Source organism: Cricetulus griseus, chromosome 4 (genome assembly GCF_003668045.3).
Source record: "Cricetulus griseus strain 17A/GY chromosome 4, alternate assembly CriGri-PICRH-1.0, whole genome shotgun sequence".
NCBI lineage: Eukaryota > Metazoa > Chordata > Mammalia > Rodentia > Cricetidae > Cricetulus > Cricetulus griseus.
In genome coordinates, this window is record NC_048597.1 from 134833444 (window position 1) to 134856378 (window position 22935).

The following is a 22935-nucleotide window of genomic DNA, read 5'->3' on the forward strand; positions in this document are numbered from 1 at the left end:
CCCATGCCACCCCTAGCTGACTTCTTGGTGTCTCAAAAGATGCAGAGACTAGGGCACTTTTGAGTATGTGTGGGTCTAGTTTGGACAGTGAGACAAGATTTAGAGTGTGTCCGTTGGGCATGCAATCCTGCATTTAGAAGGTAGATGGACGCAGGCTTATCTGTTCAAAGTTAGCACAGCATGTATGAGACCAGCCTAGGCTAGAGGAGACTGTCTCAAAAACACAGAAGTGAGCCAGCCAAATGGCTCAATGGGTAAGGCAATTGCCACTAAGTCTGAAGACCTGAGTTTGATCCCAGGGACCCTCACAATGGTAGGAGAGAACCGACTTATGCAAGTTGTCCTCCAACCTCTAAATGCACACAAAACATGGCACACACACCAATAAATATAATTTAAAAAATTTAAAAACACAAAATCAGGGCAGCGCTTGCTTAGCATACACGAAGCCTTGGGTTCCAACCCCAACACCATACAAACCAGATGTGGTGGAACAGACTTCTAAAATTCCAGCACTCAAGGAGGATCCCAAGCTCAAGGCCAGCACTGACTACAAAGAGAATTGGAGACCAGCTTGGGCTTCATGAGACCCTGTCACAAACTCAAAAATGGACCTCGTTATCCAAATAGTCTTTCAGGATCTCGATGCCCAAATGGGGTGAGGCATGGCATGGGGTGCCCTTTGAGGAGGCTGAGCTCCTCTCTTCCCTCAGCCTACCCCACCCATCTCTGTCTCCATTCTTTTCCCTTCCAACCTCTGCCTGCTTCATTGAGTTATGCAAATGAACGTTCTATAGCTCCGCCCTAACACTCTGAACAACTCCCGGTCCATATTGTTATGCAAATGAGGAGACCATTGTCCCCGCCCACCTGGCTAACAGACACTGTGGGCCCGCCCTCATGGGTTATGCAAATGATATCCCATTTCTCCGCCCCACTGGATTATGCAAATAAGGCTCTGTGGTCCCGCCCCTGCCTCTGCCACGGAGTCTGCGCGGAGCTGCAAGCACCGCTGTCCAGATTTCTCCGTCTCCACGTCCGCCTGCCTGACCAGCGGTCTCTCGGACTGTCCTGCGGTGCCGGGACCGTGTAGACGGAGCGGGGGCTCAGGCGGCGGCGGCCTAGACAGGGTGAGGGAGGAGCGTGGGCGCCTCTTCTTCCCAGCACCGGGGCTGCCCGGCCCGGGCACGCAGGTCCAGACCGGGGACGTGGGTCCTTCCGATACGTTCCCTGCGGGTCCATTTTGGGGGGAGGGTAACTGGGGGAGGGGAGGCGGAGGTCTCGGGCTTTGAATGGAGTTGGGGGAGGGGAACCTGGAGAGGGGACCCCCAGGGGCCTCTGTAGCCAGGTCACACTGTTGCGAGGGTGGCTGTGGATGAATGATGGTGTGGTGTGGCTGCCCAGTGTTGGTGTGTGGTTGTGTAACTGGTTGTGTGGCTCTCTGGCTGTGATAGGTTCGGGTGTGTCCGCTGATTGTGTGTGTGTGTGTGTGTGTGAGAGAGAGAGAGAGAGAGAGAGAGAGAGAAGAGAGAGAGAGAGAGAGAGAGAGAGAGAGAGAGGAGGAGGAGAGAAGAGAGAGAGAGAGAGAGAGAGAGAGAGCACTGGGTTCCTTCGTGTGTCTGTGTGACTGCTTGTGCTTGCACTGTGTGTGTTTGTCTAGGTGACTAGTTGTGTGATCTGGCTGTCATTTTGTGGTTCCTTCTGATGGTGTACGTGGCTGTTTTGCAATCTGGCAGGTGTCTGATCTTACGTGCCTTTTGTATGTGTGTGGCTGCAAGTCCATGTCACATATACCTGCCTGACCATGTGGCTGAGGTTGTAGATGGCAGGCACACTGTCTCTATGACTGGAGAGAGTGTTCATGTGTGTGACCGTCAGGAGTGCCTTGTAACTGGGGGTGTTACTCTGTGACCCATTCTGTGACTTTCGTTGTGTGGAGTGACTCTCCTGTGACTCTTAAATGTGTTGGCAACCTTGAGACTGTGGTGGTGACTGTATCAGGGTAAGGGTTTGTAGGGGGCTGGGATGTCTCTCTGACTGTATTTTGAGGGGGTATGTTCCATCCGCGTGGGTGTCTATGACAGGCCATATGCAAACTCGTGTGTGTGTGTGTGTGTGTGTGTGTGTGTGTGTGTGTGTGTGTGTATGTGTGTGTGTGTGTGTTTAGGAGTACTGAGGACTTGTGTGAATGAGCAAGCCTGGTTTGCCCAGCATGAAACAGGCACCCCACACAGTATGCTTGGATCTTACTGTGGAGTAGACAAATGTCATATTCTGAGGTGTCCCTGTGTATAGAGCTTAGGATGGAAGCTGTGGCTGGGTTGTATCTTGTGGGAGTACCCATGTGAGTGACTGTACATCTGGAACCTGTGGTGACCCTCACTCCAATATGTTACTCTGTGGAGTAGGCCTCAATGGAGCCCTGGACACACAGTGCCTACCCTCGCCTGCCTGGGCCTCAGTTTCCACATCCGTGCAATGGAGATGAGTGTCCTTGCCCTGCTAGCCTCCAGGAGTGGCTGTGAGTTGGTGGTGGTCGAGGTGGAGGCCTGTGGGAAGCCCTAGGGTGCTTTCACAGGTGAGAGCAGGTATCACTGCATTATAAGCTGGCTTGACTATAGGCTACTGAAGCCTTGGGGGTTGAAGTTATATGTAGGGTGTTGGTGAGAGGAGACTGGGGGAGGCAGCTGGGCTGAGAGGATGGGGGGTGGAGAGAGAAGCAGCTGGGAGAGAGGGAGGGTCTGGCTATCAGCCCATACCAGATACCTCAGCCCATGGGGGTGGGGTGGGGGCCCGAATGTGGAGGCCATGGTGGAAGGGACTAGGAGAAAGGGCCTAGTGGGAATGAGGTGGCAGGAAGCATGGGACCTCCTGGGGAAAGATGATAAAATTCCCTGAAATATGATTAAGGTGGGTACCAAAGAGAAGGGCACCCTTCTCTAAAACTGGAGGTGTCTCCTCTGGAGACTGATTAGGGGTTCCCCTAAAAGGTGTGGGATCTGATTAGAATTTTATAGAAAGTAGAGAGAAGAGACCACCATAGAATCTTTTGGGTCACATGAAAGAACCAAGTCCTGCAGGTTGCCCTCTGACCTCCACACAAAGGATGTGGCACACATGTACACACACGTAATAATAACTGTAACTTAAGAAACAGTCTTAGGTCTCTGGTAGAAGTCAAAGCCTGGTGTTAGACGAGGCAGGGATTCTAGTGGGCAGGGGCAGGGGCCAGAGGGTGGGAAGCAGGCTAAAGAGCAGACTGAGAACTCCATGAAGCCTTATGTACTCATGTGCCCTGGAGTTCCACTCCCTCCCTCTCCACAGGCCCAGCCTTCGCCATGGCTGGAGGGAGACCTCACCTGAAGCGCAGTTTCTCCATCATCCCCTGCTTTGTCTTCGTGGAGGTGAGGGCCTCAGAGCTACTCTGAGAAAGGGAACCTGGTTCCTGATTCTTCCCTTTATCCTTGCCCAGCTCTCCTGCTCCTGGCTCAGCCCTTTGCCATACTCATTTTCCCAAATCCCTGGCTCCAGTCCAGTCCTACCATCTCCCCCTCTGTGCCCTCTCACACCCTGTTACCCCAGAACTTTAGCTGCTGCTCCCTTTCTCTTGAGATGTGTTGACAGGGTTGGGATCAGAAGTGTTCCTCCCTGGGTTTTAGCCCCATTCTGCCCTAATCCACTCACACTTTAGGACTTCGAATGCCTGAGCCTCAGTTTCTTCATCTCTAAAATGGGCATAATTAATAGGGAATGGTGGCACACATGTGGCACGTGAACCTCGGCATTGCAAGGCTGAAGGAGAAGGATTTCATGAAAGTCAAGGCCAGCCTGGGCTACATGAGACTCTGACTCAAAAAAAGATAAAGACAGAAAGAGAAAACAAATTTCAAGGCACAGCCAATGTAATGCATACTTGTAATGCTAACATTCAGGAGGCAGAGGCAGGAGAATGCCTACAAATTCAAGGCTATTCCATAGACATGGGAAGTTGCAGGCCAGCCAGGACTATGAAGTGAGATCTCATCTCAAAGCAAACAAGCTAGATGTGGTGGCTCACACCTTTAATCCCAGCACTCAAGAGGCAGAGGCAGAGGCAGAGGCAGGCGGACCTCTGTGAGTTCCAGTCCTACCTGGTCCACAGAGTGAGTTCCAGGACACCAGAGCTACATAGTAAGACCCTGCCTCAAAACAATGAAAACAACAACAAAAAGCTTATGATTTCCATGCCAGCTTGAGATACATAATGAGACCATCTAGAAAATAGTAAGTAAATTAAAAATGGGTTGAGGATGTGGCTCAGTTGGTAGCTTGCGTAGCTTGCACAGAGCTCTGGGCTCCATCCTCAGCACTGAATAAACAAGGTGTACTGACCTACAGCTATATACAACTATGACCCCGTTACTAGGGAGGTGGAGGCTGGAGGATCAGGAGTTAACCCTAATTCCATAGAGAGTTCTAAACCATCCTGGATTACATGAGGCCTTGCCTCAAAACAAAACAAAACAAAACAAAAAAAACTGGAAAACAACAATAAAAACACAAGACAAAGGAAAAATGCACCAGAAAAAAGAAAATGGAATCATAGCTAGAGTTGTTGAGAAGGTAAAAATATATTCCTTCCTTCCCCTCCTTTTGTCTCTATTTCCCTCCATCTATCTCCATTTCCCTGTTTCTCTCTCCATGGCCTCATGGCCTCTGACCTGTCTCTTTTTGCCTCTCTCTGGCCCTGACCGACTGCAGTCTGTGTTGCTGGGCATTGTGATCCTGCTTGCATACCGCCTAGAGTTCACGGACACCTTCCCTGTGCACACCCAGGGCTTCTTCTGCTATGACAGCGCTTATGCCAAGCCGTACCCCGGGCCTGAGGCTGCCAGCCGAGCACCTCCAGCCCTCATCTATGCCCTGGTCACTGCTGGGCCCACCTTCACGGTGAGACGGTGTGGGTCACACCCAGGTTGGATGGATGCCAGGGAGTAGAAACTCCCAGAAGGGCAGAAGGGCAGATAGGGGCTGGGGGAGCCCTGGCCTTGAAGGCCAGGAAGATCCCATCTTAGTCTTGTCCACAGATCCTGCTGGGGGAGCTGGCACGTGCCTTCTTCCCTGCTCCACCTTCTGCCAGCCCTGTCAGCGGGGAGAGCACCATTGTGTCCGGGGCCTGCTGCCGCTTCAGCCCCCCACTTCGGAGGCTGGTCCGTTTCCTGGGTGAGAGATGCAGCCTGGGGTTAGTCCAATGGTCTTGGGGGGGAGGTGAGTTCAGGAACAAAGGGACTATTTCACCTTATGGCTCAGTGGGTACAGGCACTTGTCACCAAGCTTGACTGATTATCCAGACCCTCATGGTCAAAGGAGAGAAGTTATTTCTGAGTTGTCCTCTGACTCAAGATGTGGCACACACATACATACACATGCACACTCATACATAAATGCAGGTGTGCACAGACGAACATACATGCATGCACATATATGTAGATGCATTCACATATACACACATAGAGATACATGCATGTACCCACACATAGATAACAGCACACATACACAGACATACATTACACATAGACACAGACATGCAAGCACATACACATATGTACGTGCATGCACACACGGAGACACAGACATGCACACACAGACGTGAATAAATCGTGTGTGTGTGTGTGTGTGTGTGTGTGTGTGTGTGTGTGTGTGTGTGTGTGTAAAATTGAGATAGGGTTTCTCTGTGTAGCCCTGACTGTCCTGGAACTTACTCTGTAGACCAGGCTGGCCTCAAATTCAGAGAATGGCCTGCCTCTGCCTCCTGAGTTCTGGCATTAAAGGTGTGCGCCACCACCACCCACCTTATTTTTTTTATAACTTACTATTTTTATTTTATGTACATTGGTGTTTTGCCTGCATATATGTTTGTGTGAGGATGTTGGATCCCCTGGAACTGGAGATACAGAGACTTGTAAACTGCCATGTTCGGGCTACGAATTGAACCTGGGTCCTCTGGAAGAGCAGCCAGTGCTCTTAATTACTGAGCCACCTCTCCAGCCCAAGAAAATCTTTTAAGTGCCAGGGGTGGCACACATTTGTTGTCCCAGATATGGTAAGACGGGAGGTGGAGACAGGTGGACTCTTGGAAGCTTTGGGTCACCAAGTCTGGCCTATTTGGCAAAGTTTTAAGCCTGTGGGAAGCTCTGTCTCTAAATGTGAAGGTGTCGGGGGATTGACACCTGAATTGTCCTTTGACCCACACAACAAGCAGACATGAAGAATGCAAGCCTATGCTGGTCACAATGAAATCCTAGGATTTGGGAGGCTATGGTAGGAAGATCTCAATTCTGGAAGCTACCCTGGGCTACAAAGTGAGTTGCTATCTTCAAAACAAAACAAACCAAGCTGTGTGGGTTGGTATATATTCCTATAATCTGAAATCTCAGAAATTCTGGTCAGGAGCTACGGAGATGGCTTGGTGGTTGACAGTGCTTGCTGTTCTTGCAAAGGACCAGGGTTCAGGTCCCAGCACCCACATAAGGCAGCCCACAGCTGCTTGTGACTCTAGTTTCAGGGGATATGACACTCTCTGGCCTCCGTGGGTACCTGCATCCATGTGGTGCACATAAACTCATGAAGGCACACATACATATTCAAAAATAAAAATAAGAAGTAAAAAGTTCAGGCTAGACTGAAAGTTCCCAGCCAGCCTGGTCTATGTATCAAGCTTAAGACTAGTCAGGGTTACAGACCTAGACTCTGCCTGGGGGAGGGGGGACATGCTGGTTAGAGGGTTCAGGGGTAAATGCTGTCTCTGTCTGCCACCAAGCCTGACAACTTGAGTTCAATCCCTAACCTATTTGCTAGAAGGACAGACATATGTATGTCTGTCACAAGTTGTCTTCTGGCCACCATGCACATAAACATACAAACAAATCAATGTAACATTTAAATGTTTTAAAAGGATTTATTTGTTTATGTATTTATTTATTATTTATTGCCTGCATGGATATCTGTGAGGGTGTTAGACCCCTGGAACTGTAGCTACAGGCAGTTGTGAGCAGCCTTGTGGGTGCTGAGAACTGAACCTGGGTTCTCTGGAAAAGTTGCCAGCACTCTTAACCACTGAGCTATCTCTCCAACCCCAAATAAATGTAATTCTTAACAAATATAAGAGGACGAGAAGGGCAATGAGAGGAGGAATCCTAGAAACTTCAGTAGGGTCTTCCTAGGAGATCCCAAACTCCTGATGCAGTGGTGTTGAGGGGTCCCGGGATAGTTGTGATAGAGTCAGGAAGGGCTTGCCCTTGACACAGTTTATTTCTTAGAGACAGACTATAGATATAGCTGTAGTGAGGGACCCATGGTGGCACCAAAGGTAAAGGGACTTCAGCCCTGTTATCATAGGGTCCCAGATTGACTTCAGTGGTCATCCTAAGAATAGCAAGACAGTTGAGACCAGTGATTGCCAGAGGGCAAAGGAGCTTGCTGCCAAACGTGAGTTCCAGAACCTATGGATAGAAGAAAAGAACCAAATGCCGCAGGCTATCCTCTGACCTCCACACACAGCATAACTGTCTACACAAATAAGTAAATGTAAAAAGGAAATCTCGGCTTTTTTCAAGAGAGTTTCTCTGTGTAGCCCTGAAACTCACTTTGTAGACCAGGCCTGTAGATCCGCCTGTCTCTGCCTCCAGAGTGCTGGGGTCAAAGGTGTGCGCTACCACTGCCTGGCCTAAAAATTAAGTTTAGACCTAGACAAGGGGCTTAATGGAACTGTGTGGGGCACCCAGTTGAAGGGATATGACCTCTTTTCTCCCCATCGCCAGGGGTGTACTCTTTTGGCCTATTCACCACGACCATCTTTGCAAATGCGGGACAGGTGGTGACCGGTAATCCCACGCCTCATTTCCTGTCTGTCTGTCGCCCCAACTACACGGCCCTGGGCTGTCCACCTCCTTCTCCTGACCGGCCAGGGCCTGACCGCTTCGTCACGGACCAGAGCGCCTGTGCGGGCAGCCCCAGCCTGGTGGCCGCTGCACGCCGCGCCTTCCCCTGCAAGGACGCGGCCCTGTGCGCCTACGCGGTCACCTACACTGCGGTGAGGAGGCCCTGGGGGCATGCCAGGGGTCTGCTGGAGTTGGGAGGGGGTGCTTGGTGGAAAGGGAGGCCCCTAATTCTTACTTAGTTCTGTCCGTTGCCTTTCTCTATTCCCACGTTCTGTTGCTTTGACTTCTTTCCTTTTTCTGACCTCTGGAATGACTGATGTTCCCTCCTGACCACTCCTGTGGCCCCATGAGGCTCCGAGGTTACCTCCGGAGACCTGCCCTTAGGCCCTGATTCTTCTCCGTGGTTCTGTGTGCATGCTTTAATGCAGTGAGCATCTTTCCCCATCACAGGGAAGCCTGTTCCATAGACCCTCACCTGTCCTTTTTGGCGCTCTGGCCACACCACCTGCATGTAGAACCCCAGCGACCCTTGGAGTCCCTCCCCTGCCATCTCAATTCCAGGAACCCTTCTCTCTATTCTTGTGTGGTCACGTCTCCACCTCCACGGAGCCCCGCTTTGGATCCACTGCCCCATTCCTGGAGGCCCCCGGCCACTCCCACAAGCCTCCATTACTCTGACCCTAAAGGCGTGGGTTCATCCTCTGATCAGTTCGGGTCCCACAGATGTACGTGACCCTAGTGTTCCGCGTGAAGGGTTCCCGCCTGGTAAAGCCTTCTCTCTGCTTGGCCCTGCTGTGCCCCGCCTTCCTGGTGGGCGTGGTCCGCGTGGCAGAGTATCGCAACCACTGGTCGGACGTGCTGGCTGGCTTTCTGACCGGGGCGGCCATCGCTACCTTTCTGGTGAGTTTCCCTCCCACCCATCTCTATATGGAAGACCTCTAATCAGTCCCTTGACCCAAGAGACAGAATTACTCAACGATGCTAAAGGGTATATAGATTCTGCAAGACCTGGGGAGAGCAGTTGTCTTTTACTTTGACACTGACTGCTTGCTTGTTCTCATCTGGGAAATGGGTTGACAGGATCATGCCGAGGTGAGCAAAATTTAAGGGATGCCACAACACTCTGCATCTGAAATAAATACTATTTTACGGGGGGAACATGGCTCAGTTGGTAAAGTGCCTGTCTTGCAAGCATGAGGATTTGAGTTCAGAACTCTGGCTCCAGAAGTGGTGTGCTTGCTATCCAGAACCGGGGGGGGGGGGCAGAGGCAAGAGGATTCCTGGGGCTCACTGGCCAGCCAGTCTAGCCTAATCTGGGAGCTCCAGGCCACGAGAGGCTCTGTCTCAAGAAGCAAGGTGGACCACTCCTGAGGAATTACATCAGAGGCTGACCCCACCTCTCACACACAGCAACATGTAAACTTAACACACACACACACACACACACACACACACACACACACACACATGCACGCACACCTGCACATACACAAACATGCACACCCACCCGTACATTTAAAACTATGCACATACATTTTAAAGATTTGTGTAGTTTTAATTTTGTGCGAGTGTTTTGCCTGCATTAAATGTGTGTGTATATGTGCCATAGCTCTTAAACACTGAGCCACTTTCCTGGACCCCTAAATATATTTTTAAGGAATATTTTGGCCAGGCATGGTGTCACATCCCTCTAACCCCAGCACTTGGGTAGCAAAAGCAGGCACATTTCTTGAGTTTGAGGCCAGCTTGGTCTACATTGTGAGTTCGAGGCCCAGCAAGGGTTAGTTAGTAAATTAGTGAAACCTCTTTTTTTTTTTTTTCTTTCCTTTTTCTTTTAGTTTTTTTAGAGAGGCCTCACTATGCAACCCTGACTAGCTTGGAATGCACCTTGTAGACCAGCTGGTCTTGAACTCACAGAAATCTTATTAACTCTGCATCCCAAGTGTTGGAACTAAAGTTGTGCACCACTATTCCTGGCAAGACAATTTTTTTTTTGAGACAGGCTCTCATGTGGCTGTCTAGCCAAACGTAACCTTGTACTTCTGATCCTCCTGCCTCATCATCTTAGTTCTGGGATTCCAGACATGCCCACCAATGTCCTGTTGTTGTGGTGCTGGGGTGAAACCCATGCGTGCTAGGTGAGCATTACATGGAGTAAGCCATACTCAGCCCTTCCTACAACATTTGGGGAAAGGCTAGTGAGAAGAAAGCTCATTAGGGAACGGCAATTGTGTAATTGCCTAAGCATAAATTCTATCCTGGGTCTCACCGGGTGAGCGGAACTAACTAACTGCTGAAAGATTTCCACCATGAATGCAATGTGTTGTGGGTTATCATAAAAGTAACAACATTTTTGAAACATTGAAATATCTGTATTCAGGGATACAGAGATGGCTCAGCATGTAAGAGCACTGGCCCTCTTGCAGAGGACCTAGGTTCAGTTCCCAGAACCCACATGGTGGCTCACAACCATCTGTAACGCCAGTTCTATGGGACCCTCTTCTGACCTACATGGACACCAAGCATGCAGGTGTATGTCTATACAGGCAAAACACCCATAGACAGAAAGTAAAAATAAATCACAAAATTAAAAACAAACAATATTCATGCCAAATAATTGCAATATACTAAATATCCAGCACGTAAATGCAGCCAGAGTTCCATATATAATATATATATATATATATATATATTATACAAAATATATATAAATATATATTTATATATATGTCACAACCGATGAGTAAAAAGTAAAAATATAAAGAAAGGTTATATGGGTTTGGAAATCCTAGCCTCAGTTTCTATTGGAAAACTGGGGAGGGTATTTTCATAATTCTTGTGTTGTTGGTCTCAGGCCTCAACACACTCCTATCTCTCTGGCGTAGGTCACCTGTGTTGTGCACAATTTCCAGAGCCGACCGCCCTCTGGTCGAAGGCTCTCCCCCTGGGAGGACCTGAGCCAGGCCCCCACTATGGACAGCCCCCTCGAAAAGTTAAGTGTGGCCCAGGTAAGGGGGCCCGGGAGCTGCTCCGGGCTGGTGGTGGGTGGAGGCAGGCCCGGGAGGTAGGGAATCAGGCGGTGAGGACCCTTCTCTGGGGGAAAGGGGAGCCATCAGCTCTGGGGACGAAGTCCTAGGAAGAAAGCTGTCTAACGACTGGAAGGCTACACTCCCTCTCCCTCCCAAAGTTACATCGTTAATCGGGAGATCTCTGGTGCGTTTTCCATGGGGCGTCTGGTTGATGAGCCCTTTCTGACTGTGAGTTGCGGGGTCCTGGGATCCTCTAGCCCCTTCCCTCTTCTTTCTTTGTCTCAGGAAGCCGAGACCTGCAGGCCGCATTCGACACCGGCACGGCTCACCCCATCCAGTAAGTGTTCGGAGGCGGGCGGGGGGATGAACCGGCTCTTCCAGCTGCGCAGAGGTCTCACCTGGGCTTCTGTGAGGTTTTGCAAAACCTCTAGTTTTGCTAACCTCCTCATCTCCGAATGTCATCTCTAGAGCCGCAGAACTGTGCCCGCCGTGGCCACCTGATTCCCAGCTGTGTGTCCTCCAGGGCCCCAGCGATGTGCTCCTCGCCCCGTGTGCCCCGCCCTCGACTGAGGTCTGAGCCAACACCCCTGCCGCTGCCTCTGCCCCTGCCCGCTCCGACTCCCAGCCAGGGTCCCTCGCCTTCCTCCCCTGGACCCGGGGGCCCAGGTGGGGGAGGTGGTCGCGGCCGGAAGCTACTGCTGCCCACGCCCCTGCTACGGGACCTGTACACCCTCAGTGGACTCCATCCCTCCCCCTTCCACCGCGACAACTTCAGCCCTTATCTGTTTGCCAGCCGCGACCACCTGCTGTGAGACTCGCCACCTAAAATGCACCCAGTGTCCCCTGTTTCTTCCCTGACACGTGTGCGTGTGCCACGTGAGTGCTAAAGGACCCTGCCCTCCAAAACAGCCAGGCTCGGCGACAGAAGATGGCTGGAAGGACACTTCTATGGGTGGGAAGGATCTCTTGGCTGCTCTTTGGCCTTCTTAAACATCCGGGTAGGCAAAAATAAGCAGGTGGGCCCAGTCCCTAAGACTGCCCTTGACCCATCTGGCCACTGTCAAGCCAGTGAGAGCTCCTAGTTCTCAGAATTTAACCTAAAAGTTTACTCCAGCCAATGAGAACTTCTCACTTCTTAGCTTCCTCGAGCAAGAGGGTAACTATGGCCAATGTTCAGTGTCTAAACAGCCAATAGGAGCCCTTGGCTTTCAGAATTGCCGAGAGTGGGTGGGAATGATTCCAGTCAATGGGGGACCGCCCGTGTCAAAGCCAAGGAGGGCTATCCAGACTCTCCCTAGAATAACAGACTCCAGCTGGAGGGTGGGGGGCAGGCTCCCCCATAGCAGGGTCCTGCGGCACCCCTACGTTTCTAGCTCCTCCCCAGGTGCAGCATCTCACACTCTCCAACTCCCTACTTAAGTAGGGCTTGCCCCAGTTCACAAGTTTTAGAGTTCCGGGTGCTGTCTCCCCTTGGCTGTGCCCAGGGCACCCCCAAACCTTCTATTATTTATTAGGGCTGTGAAAAAATATTTTCTTGGGACCCACCCTTATTCTTCATACTGCCCCCTCTGCCTCAGCCTCGTGCAGATGTGCCATCTTGGGGGGCATGGGTAAAGCAAAAGGGGGTTCCCCTACCCTGAATAGCCAAAGGCAGTGGGCAGATGAGACACTGTCCCCCTTCCCTGCCTCCCTCCTCATCTTTAATAAAGACCTGTTTGTAACAGAAGTTTGGCCTGCTGCCTGCCTCCCCCGAATACTGGGAGATGGGGGAGACTGTAACTGGATCTAGATGACTGTGAATATGGGTGTGAGTGAGCTGTCACAGTGTATCTAAGGACAAATGTGGAAAGACAGTGTGGCCATGGGACCAGTGGCATGGATCAAGGGTAGGAATGTGGGGCAGTTGGCAGAGTTTCTCATACACTGGATGTAGGGTCATGCCTGTGGCAAACACTGGAGAGGCGGAGGCAGGGAATCTGGAGTTCAAGGTCATCTTTGGCTACATAGCAAGCTGCAGGTCAGTTTGGGTTACCCAAGACCCTGTCACACACACCCCAAAAGCCTCAAATCTGAAACCCTATAGATTCCAATCTCTAGGCTCAAGGATTTAAGTGCGAGCTTGAGATTTCTGGATGCCATTATGTAGCCCATGGCCAACCTCCCTCAGCTTCCTAAGAGCTGGGATTGCAAGTGTACCCCAATACCTGGACTTTAGATCTCTGGGATGTTAGATATTGTTATTTGATCAGTAGAAAACTCGAGCCAGGGAAGCTGATGTGAGAATTGTGGGGTGAGAGCCAGTTAGATAGCACAGGAGGTGAAAACACTTTTCTTGGAGCCTGACAACCTGAGTTCCATCCCTAGAACCCAGGGTGGGAGGAAAGACAAACAATGCAGAGCTTCCCACGCACAGTGTGGCGCATCTTCTCTGTGCCTCTCCCTCTCAAATAATAATAACAACTATTATTATTATAATTCTTTGGTTTTTTGAGACAGGGTTTCTCTGTGTAGCTTTGGAGCCTATCCTGACACTCACTCTGTAGACCAGGCTCAAACTCACAGAGATCCACCTGCCTCTGCCTCCTGAGTGCTGGGATGAGCCACCAACACCAGGCTATTGTTGTAATTTTAAAAACAGGATATGGAGATATGGCTGAGTGAAGTTCTGTTCCCATCACTCATGTAGTGCGGCTCACAAGGGGTCTGATGCTGTCTTTTGCCTCTGAGGGCACCCACACTCACATGGCATGCACACACACACACACACACACACACAATTAAGATGGTTTTTAAGTTTAAAAACTGGGGGCTGGGGAGATGGCTCACTGTGTAAAGGTACTTGCTGACAAACCTGAGTTTACTGCTCCAGAAATCTTTCCAAAGGGTGGGAAGAGAGAACCAACTCATATGGCGGCCTCTACCCTCAGCACTGTGTCATTTCCCATGAGCTAAATAAATAAAGGTAATGAAACACTTTCAGAGTGAGTGAGTAGCTAATCATAGTGGCACATGCCTGTGATCTCAGTATTTGGGAGGTGGAGGAGCAGGAAGATGAGGAGTCCAAGGTCATCGTGGGCTACACAGCTGCTTGGAAGCCAGCCTGGGCTGCATCAGCAGGAAAGGAGAATGTGTGGGAGAGGGTTCTGAAATGGAGAGGCTTTCTATATTTAAAGAGTTTTCTGGGAGTCCATTGAGAAGAAAACAGCACAGGTGAGATGTGAGGGAAGAAAGGGAGCCCCATGAACATCTGGAGAGTGTGTGTGGATGTGTGGCAGTAACCATTCCAGGTAAACAAGACAGCAAGTACAAAGTCCTAAGATGAAGCCCATGCCTGACATCCAAACCAAACCAAACCAAACCAAACCAAACCAAACCAAACCAAACCAAACCAAACCAAACCAAAGACCCAAGGATGCCTGTGTGCCTGGGACTCAGGGACTCAGTGAATGAAGAGCAAAGAGAGGAGGAGGAGGAGAGAGTCTGGGAGGTGGAGGGGCTGGCCACTGGCCACCGGAAGATTAGCCATGAGAAGTCTCATGATCACAGAGCCTCATTCTTGACTGACCAGGGCTGCTTGCAAAACTCACAGCCGTCATTTGTGGGGCCTGCGGGCCTTAAAACTTCCTGGCCCGTCAGGGAGGGAGCAGTTTCAGGACCGCGGACAGCGCCCGACTGACCTTGTCCTTGGTGTTGGCTCAGAGGGAGGACAATGAAAGGTGGGGAAGGGTCTGGCCTCTGAGGAGGGTTGCCGCATACCCTTGTTCAGACATACATTACGAATGGATAACCTCATGTGGAATCTACAGATTAAGTTTTTCTAAAGCTATCCAGGGCTGGAAATTAAGTTCAGTGGTAGATCATTTGCCTCGTGTGAGAGGCTGTGTTCCATCCCCAGAGTATAATAACCTCGTGGCCAGGCATGATGGTGTGTGCTTCTAACCCTGGCACCTAGGAGATGAAAACAGTAGGATTCGAAACTCAAGGTTGTTCTCGGGAATATAGCGAGTTGGAGTCCAGCCTGGGCTGCCTGAGACAAGAAAACAAAACTGAGCAGGTGACATGACTCAGTGGCTATGCATGCTTGTTTGTTGCAAAACCTGTTGACCCGAGTTTGATCTCCAGAACCCAGGTAAAGGTGGAATGAGAGAAACAGATAGACAAGGTTGTGCTCTGACCTCCACATGCTTGCCATGGGATGGCGCTCCAATCATGTGTGCACATGGGTGTGTGCGTGCACACACATGCACACACACTGATGATGATGATTGATGATGATGATGTTGATGAAAAAATTAAAAAGCAATGGAGAGGCTGCTTTTCCAGAAGTAATGGCCTTGATCTCCAGCACCGACGTAGTGGCTCACAACCATCTGTAAGTCCAGTCTAGGGGATTTGATGTCCTCTTCTGGCTTTTGGGGGCACAAGGCACACACATTGTGTGCATACATGCAGGCAAAATTTACACACACATACTTAAATTTACTTGTTTGTTTATTCCAGACAGGGATTCTTTGTGTGGCCTTGGCTGTCCTAGAACTCACTCTGTAGACTAGGTGGCCTCGAACTCACACAGCTCTGCCTCTGCCTCCTGAGTGCTGGGATTAAAGGCGTGTGCCACCAATGCCCAGCTACACTTAAATTTTTAAGAGAAATAAATCTTAAAAAAAAAAAAACAAATGAAAGGGATGGATTAGTTTTGGAATCTGCTCAAGCAAAGCCTCTACAAGCAGGTGATGTTCAGCCAGAGACAAGTTAATGAAACAAGTGGGAGTGGACAAAGAAGCCTGCCACTTACAGGTCATCCCGTTTCCACTTGTGACAGCGCCTGCAGCCACACTGAGGCACACACAAAGTGAATAAATAAAAAATGCTGGAGATGGCTCAGGGATTAAAAGCAATTGCTGCTTTTGCAGAGGACCCAGGTTTGATCCCAGCACCCACAGAGAAGCTCACAGCTGTCTGTAATTCCATTTCCAGGAAATCAAACTCTTTTGACTTCTTCAGGTACCAGGCATACATTCATGCACAGACATACATGCAGAAAAAACAGCCATATACATAAAATATATATAAACAAATCTCTTAAAAAAGAAGAAGAATTTAAGGGCCTGGAGAGCTATTCCCTCAGAAATGAAGAGCACTTGTCGCTCTTCCAGAGGACCCAGGTTTGATTTCCAGTACTCACATGGTGGCTCACAACCATCTGCAACCCCAATTATAGGGGATCTGATGCCCCTTTCTGGAATCCATGAACACTAAGCATCTGTGCTGTACAAACATACATGCAGACCCCCTCCCCCCCCACACACACACACCAAGTGGCAGCCAGGCCTAGTGCTGCAGCTATAATCCAGCTACTTGTGATACTGAGACAGAAGGCTCATGAGTTCAAGACTTGCTTGGGCTACACAATAAGTTTAAAACCAACCTAGGCAATATAAGAAGTTGAATGTCTCAATTAAAAAAAAAGCCAGGTGGTGGTGGCACACGCCTTTAATTTCAACACTCTGGAGGCAAAGGCAGAGGCAGAGGCAGAGGCAGGTGGATCTCTGTGAGTTCAAGACCAGCCCGGTTCCAGGACAGCCAGGGCCATTACACAAAGAAACTGTCTCAAAAAAATAAAAAATAAAAACTAGCTGGGCACTGGTGGCGCACACCTTTAATCCCAGCACTCGGGAGGCAGAGGCAGGCCGATCTCTATGAGTTCGAGGGAAACACAGGCTTGCATGACAGCTCTAGAGCCAAGTCTGGGTGAAGAGACTGTCTGAGCCTGGTCTCCAGAGCGAGTGCCAGGATAGGCTCCAAAGCTACACAGAGAAACCCTGTCTCGAAAAACCAAATAAATAAGTAAATAAATAAATAAAATATGAGGGGAGACTGGAGACATAGCTCAGTAGTGAACCCTGGTCTTGCAGAGAAGCTGGTTGCAGTTTTCAGAACTCACATGGTAGCTCAGTCCTAGGGGCTCTGGTGCCCTCTTCTGACTTCTGAGGGCACCACACTCACGTGGTGCACATAAGAAATGCGGGCAAACACTTATAGGAATAATAAATAAATAAATAAAAATGTTTTAAGTGAGGGGAAAAAAGGGGGGCAGGTCTGTCTGTATGTATGTATGTACCTCAGGGTTAAAATGCTTACTTAGCTTTAACATAGGTGGAGCCCTATGTTCAAGCCCCAGTGCTGAAGGAAAGAAAGGAAGAAAAAGACGAAACCAAACAAACAAGCAAAAACAGAGCTAGATAGAGCCCCTAGAAACAACTCTTCTGGGCATGAAGCAAGAAGTGCCTGTGCTCAGTGTGCTCCTGTGACCTGGGGCTTGTGCGCCTTATGCTTTGTAGTGTCGGGCTGTGTGTCTGCGATGGGGGTGGGAGACTAAAGCAGCATGCTTCACAGAGCAGTGTAACAGTGTGCCAAGGACATATGTGTACAGAATGCCAATCACATAGTCATCTCAGTGTGTGTGTGTGTGTGTGTGTGTGTGTGTGTGTGCACGCCCATGCGTGCAAGGTATAGGGGTGTCCAGCTGTGTGTGTGGGTGTAATGGGGGATGTTGTGGAGCTGTTTTCTGTCCCCAGAAGGAGAGAGGAGTAAACTCAGGAAATCACAGTTCCGCCCTGCTCCTGGGTCTCCAGGCAACCATACCACTTTGAAGTTACTAGGAGACAAGGTTTCTAGGGAAACACAGGCTTGAGTGACAGCTCTAGAGCCAAGTCTGGGTGAAGAGACTGAGCAATGGGATCTTGGTTCTCATTAATTCTTCCTTCCTTCATTCAATGATTTAACAAGAATTACAGTTCTCAGGGCTAGAGAGATGGCTCTGTGGTTAAGAACACTGACACCCTCACACAAACATACAGGCAAAACATGCAGGCAAAACAACAATGCACATAAAATAAAAATAAATAAAAGAATTGCAATTCTACGGTGTGGACAGCAGATTCTCATGAAGAAGCATCTAAGGCCCTCGTTCTCTTGCACAACTTGTCCTCTCCAGTATTTCTCAATAGAAGCAATGTTCTCTCTCCCATAAACACAAGCAAGCATTAAGACGGTCCTAGGCCAAGGAGAAAGGCAGATGGCAGGCACCTTTAAGAGCCCTCATAGAGGGAGCCTGGGAGAAGGCTCGGTATGGAAAGTGCTAGCAGTGTAGGCATGAGGGTTGTGTAAATACCAGACACATTATCAGTATCATGGTGGGGCTGTGATGAGCTTTTGGGGGTGGAGACAGGAGGATCCCCAGAAGCTCTGGGGCCAGCCAGACTGATCTACACAGCAGTGAACATGCACTGCCTCCAATGAGATGGAAGACAAGGACTGACCTCCACACACCTGGGGTGGCACAGTCCTGCCTGCACACACATAAAGATTTTTTAAAATTAAAACAGAAATCAGGGTCAGTGAGATGCCTGAGGGTTCTTGCCACCAATCCTGAAGATCTTTCATCCTGGGAACCCACACAGTAGGAGAGAAAGAACCGCATCCCATCTCTGAACACATGCACACCGTGTCATGGGAGTACATACACATACACCAACATCCCTCATTGAGGGCTAGGGATGAGGCAGTGTGGTGAGTGCTTGCTTAACACGTACAAACCCTGGGTTTGATCCCCAGCCCTGCATTAACTTGGCATGGTAGCATAAGACATCTTCAGAGTTCCAGGAAATGTAAAATGATTGGCACCCTATCAAAAGAAAAAATCTGAGTCCCAAATCTGTAGCCCATATAAACATATTCCCATATCCAAGCAAGGAGAGACAAGCGAACAGCTGTCCCTTTCCATCTGTGAACTGTCCTTCGGCGATATTAGCGGATATTCACACCAACACACTGCAATGACCCCAAGGGATCACAACACTCGTTTTGCTGGTGGGCAAGCTGAGGTTAGGAGTCTGGTTTTTATTATTTATTTTAAGACAGGAGCTCATGTAGCCCAGGCTGGCCGAAAACTTCAATATGTAGCTAAGGGTGACCTACAGTTTTTTGTTTGCTTGTTTGTTTGTTAAGATTTATTTTTACGCAGGGTGTGTGTGTGTGTGTGTGTGTGTGTGTGTGTGTGTGTGTGTGTGTGTGTGTGTACGCGCACGCGGGTATGTATGTGTGTCTCGTGCCCGCGGAGGCCAGAAGAAGGCGTCGGATCTCTAGGAACTGGCGTTAAGGACGCTTGCAAATCACCCTGTAGGAAGTGGGAACCGAACCCAGGTCTTTTGGAAGAGCAGCTGGTGCCCTTCACGGCTAGGCGTCTCTGGGGAGCGCGTTTGCACCCTCGACCTTTCTTTTAATCTGATCACGCGGCTTCCGGCAGCAGATTCCCTCACGCACCACTTTGCTCCATGTCCCGTGTTTTGACCATTTACGACAGCTCCAGAGACCGAAAGTGACGCTGCGAACTATAGCCAATGAAACATCGGTGTGGGCGGGCCCGGGAGGAGGACGCATCCCTGATTGGTCAGCGGTACTCGGCAAATGGCGGAGGCGCTGAGGCGGGTGCTGAATGAAGGCCGCGCGGCAGGGCCCGGGGAGGAGGGAGCTCCGGGTCCGCCATTGCTGCTGCTAGGCGCTCCGCGCTCCGCGCAGACTTCGCTGCTGTTTGCGGCCGCCCTCGAGGCGGCAGGGGAAGGCCGCGGGCCTGTCCTCTTCATGACACGAAGGCCGCTTCAGAGCCTGCCGCTCAATACACCCGCAGCGCGGAACCCCTGGCGGCTCCAGGTAACCGGAGGGCCGGATCTGGAACGTGTCGCCCAATGGCAAGAGAGGTGGTGCATGAGTGACAGGTCGGCAGGCCAATGGCGCGTCAGAAGGCCTACGGGGACGAAGTGGGTGGAGGAGGCGGGTAGCCGCACGGGGCGGGGCAGTGCGGGTTTAGTTAAGAGTGAATGAAAGGCCGTCCTATGATCGCTCGGCATTAGCGGGCGTGGGCGCCAAGGAGGTGGAGTCTAAAGTGGAGTTAGTTTCCCTTGGAAGCACGCGTTCTCTCTCCCAACAACAATAAAATAGAGCTCTCAGCTAGCATGCATGAAGCCCTGGGTTTCGTTCCTCTAACCCGGCATGGCAATGCACGCCTGTGATTCAGTTCTCAAGAGGTGGTTTCAGAAGGGTCAGGCCATCCGGCTACATCACGAGTTTTCAGTCATCCTGGCTTACATGAGACCCTGTGTCAAAGAAAAAAAAAGAATCTTAACTAAAATGATTTTGGGCAGTGATACAAGCTGGAAAAGGACAGGTGACAAAGAAGGACAAAGAATATCTGAGCTGGTGCTTCATCCTCGAAATTTATATATGGGGCTCGACTGGGAAAATATGGAAGAGTCATGGCAGCCATAGTAGGGAGCCTTGGCCTCCTATGTTAAATCTTGCCTTTTCCTGTCTTCTAGAAGGTTCGATTCCAGTACCCATCCTCAGTTCCAGAGCTTCTCCAGCTTCTGGCCTCTGCCCATGAGACCCCAGGGCCTGCCCCGTCCCTTCTACTGCTAGATGGCCTGGAAGAATATCTAGCTGAAGACTCAGGGGTCCAGGAAGCCGCCTACTTAGCTGCATTGCTTCTGGATACTGCTGCCTACTTTAGCCACCGTCTTGGAGCCAATGGCAGCTGTGGGCTTGTGGTGGCCCTAGAGACCCAAAAAGAAGAAGACAATGATGCCCCACATCTGACATTGCTTCAACGGTATTTTCCTGCACTGTGCTGGCTGCAGCCAGATGCCCTAGACTTGGGACAGCACCATTGCCTGCGGGCCAGCCTGGAGTTGGGCAAGCTGAGCCCCAGGACGGAGTGGTCAGTGACCTTCTTACCTAGTGGAGAGATGAAGATCATCCCATGGCCTACCCAGGCTTCTAAGCCCAGCCCAGATAAAAAGTGTTCAAGTGCTGAAAGCCAGTCATTAACTCTGGAATGTGGCAACCTCTCTGACCCTCAGTTTCCCTTGGATAGAATACTTCCTTCAGGGACAGGTTCGGAATCAAAGACCTGGAAAATGTAGCATTGCTGAGCTGGGCTTGCAAGATGGCTCAGTAGATAAGGGGCCTTTCCAATAAGCATGATTACCTGGCTTTGATTCCCAGCATCCATAAGGTAGAAAGCTAGAACTGACTCCTGCAAGTTGTCTTCCGGCCTCCACATTTGGGTAGAAGCACACACATGCCCTCCACACAAATAGTAATAATAATAAATAGAACCTTTAAAATAAATAAATAAATATAATCATCTGAGGTTTCCTAGTTCATTTCTTCTTACTTATTGTGTTCTTTTCCCACAGGATCACGTGTAGCTCAGGCTAGCCTCAGACCAAATACTTAGCTGAGGCTATTCTTGAACTCCTGACCCTCCAGGCTCATCCCTTGTGGGCAGGGCATATGGAGTGTGCTTCCACACTTGGCTTCTTCTGTGTACTCTATGGTGCCTGCATATGAGTTACCTCTGTGTCTTGGCTTACATTACTGTTAGGGAGTCTAATCACATACACATACATGACCTTGCACATGTGTTTAGGGTATACGGTTGGAAGTAGAATCACTCTGTACAGAGTATGCACAGATTTAGCTTTTTTAGGACATAACATTTTTCAAGCCATTAAACTGAGTTTGAGCGTGGTGTTTTGCAAAATGGTAAGCCCAGCTTTGGGATGTAGAGATAGGAAGTCACAATGCAAGGTTATCCTTGGCTACTTAAGGTGTTGGAAGCCACTCTGTCCTACACTAGACCCTGTCAGAAAAAAAAAAAAAAAGGGCTAGGCCTTTAATCCTAGCACAGGGCCAGCCTGATCTATACGGAATGTTCCAGGCCAACCAGGGCTACAAAGTGAGACCATGTCTCAAAGTCAATCAAAAAACTAGGGAGCTGGAGAGAGGGCTCAATGGTTAAGAATTCTCTCATAGGACCTAGTTTCAGTTCCCAGCATCCATGTCAGACACAACCACTTGTAATTACAGCTCCAGGGGATCTAATGCTCTCTTTTGGCCTTCTTGGGCACCGACATGAAGTGGTGAACATACATATATAGAAACAGAACACTCATAACATGAAATGAAAGTACATAAATCTTTTAAAAGAAAGAAAGGAAGGAAGGAAGAAAACCCAAAAATCCGTCTTGGAGGTAAGCCCAACACCAGGGTGTTGTAAAGGGAGGTGAATAATCCATCCTGCAATGGGAGCCCCGTAAGCTTGGGAAGTGAACAACTCAAAGGCTTCGGGAAGTCCCTGAAACTCTCAGACAAGCTGAGCTCTACAATCTGTGGAGCTGTCTGCAGCCTGTGTAGTGTGCTCCAGGTTCCCAGTTTTGGTGAGATGTCACCCATTTTGGGGTGGGATTTGGCTATGCAGCCATCTGAGTCATTTCCACTTTCATAAGTAATCCCTTACCCATATTTCTGAGCATACACCAATAACTCATTGATTCATCAAATTGGACTTTGGTGGCACTCTACTTTGGTCTGTCATCAGATTTCTATTCCGGGTGAGTGGATGTTAGTTCACAACCCCAGAAGCAGTGTCACAGAGCATTGGATAAGACACTAAGTTTCAGGTGGGTGTGTTGGCAGCTAGTCAAATGTGCACTGACTGTGGTGATCCCTCTTCACGTTGCCAGATCCAAACTTCCAATCTTAGCTCAAAAACTTCAGCTGTGTTTTCCCATAGTCTAGATCCAGGAAAGATGGGAATTGAGGGTATTTACTGAGGTCCTGGAAGAGGGCAGAGTCCCTACCTACCATGTATGAATCTCGAGTTCAATCCCCAGCACTGTATTAGCTCAGTGTGATGGAACAAGCCTGGAGTCCCAGCACTTGAGTTCAAGGTCACCTTCAGCTACCATGTGACAAAATAACTAAAATATGGACTAGTAAAGGCATTTCCCATGCAAGCCTAAAGACATGAGTTCCACATCCCTGGAACTTGTGCAAGAAACAAAAAACCTGGTTGTGGTGTGTGGTCTGATCCAGCATCCAAAGGCAAGATGGACAGAGATCAGAGAAACAACCAGAAGCATAAA

General features: G+C 49.7%; 2 protein-coding genes across 3 annotated transcripts; both read left to right on the forward strand.

Annotated features, from left to right (window-relative positions):
* The first annotated feature begins 92 nt into the window (after positions 1-92).
* Plppr2 (phospholipid phosphatase related 2) lies at positions 93-12674 on the forward strand. Of its 2 annotated transcripts, none has more exons than XM_027411582.2 (10): positions 93-1130; positions 2409-2578; positions 3325-3404; positions 4741-4929; positions 5067-5202; positions 7800-8071; positions 8643-8819; positions 10805-10927; positions 11234-11285; positions 11417-12674. In XM_027411582.2, the coding sequence occupies exons 3-10, from the start codon at positions 3339-3341 to the stop codon at positions 11758-11760; spliced, it is 1359 nt and encodes a 452-aa protein (XP_027267383.1). In that variant the 5' UTR covers positions 93-1130; positions 2409-2578; positions 3325-3338; the 3' UTR covers positions 11761-12674. The 2 variants fall into 2 exon arrangements, with proteins under 2 accessions (XP_027267383.1, XP_027267387.1); XM_027411586.2 differs by having other exon boundaries at positions 10805-10911; positions 11417-11593.
* A 6717-nt stretch (positions 12675-19391) lies between these two features.
* Swsap1 (SWIM-type zinc finger 7 associated protein 1) lies at positions 19392-21157 on the forward strand. The gene is made up of 2 exons (XM_027411588.2): positions 19392-19660; positions 20326-21157. Exons 1-2 carry the CDS (start codon positions 19418-19420, stop codon positions 20926-20928), a joined length of 846 nt encoding a protein of 281 aa, XP_027267389.1. The 5' UTR covers positions 19392-19417; the 3' UTR covers positions 20929-21157.
* The last annotated feature ends 1778 nt before the right edge of the window (positions 21158-22935 follow it).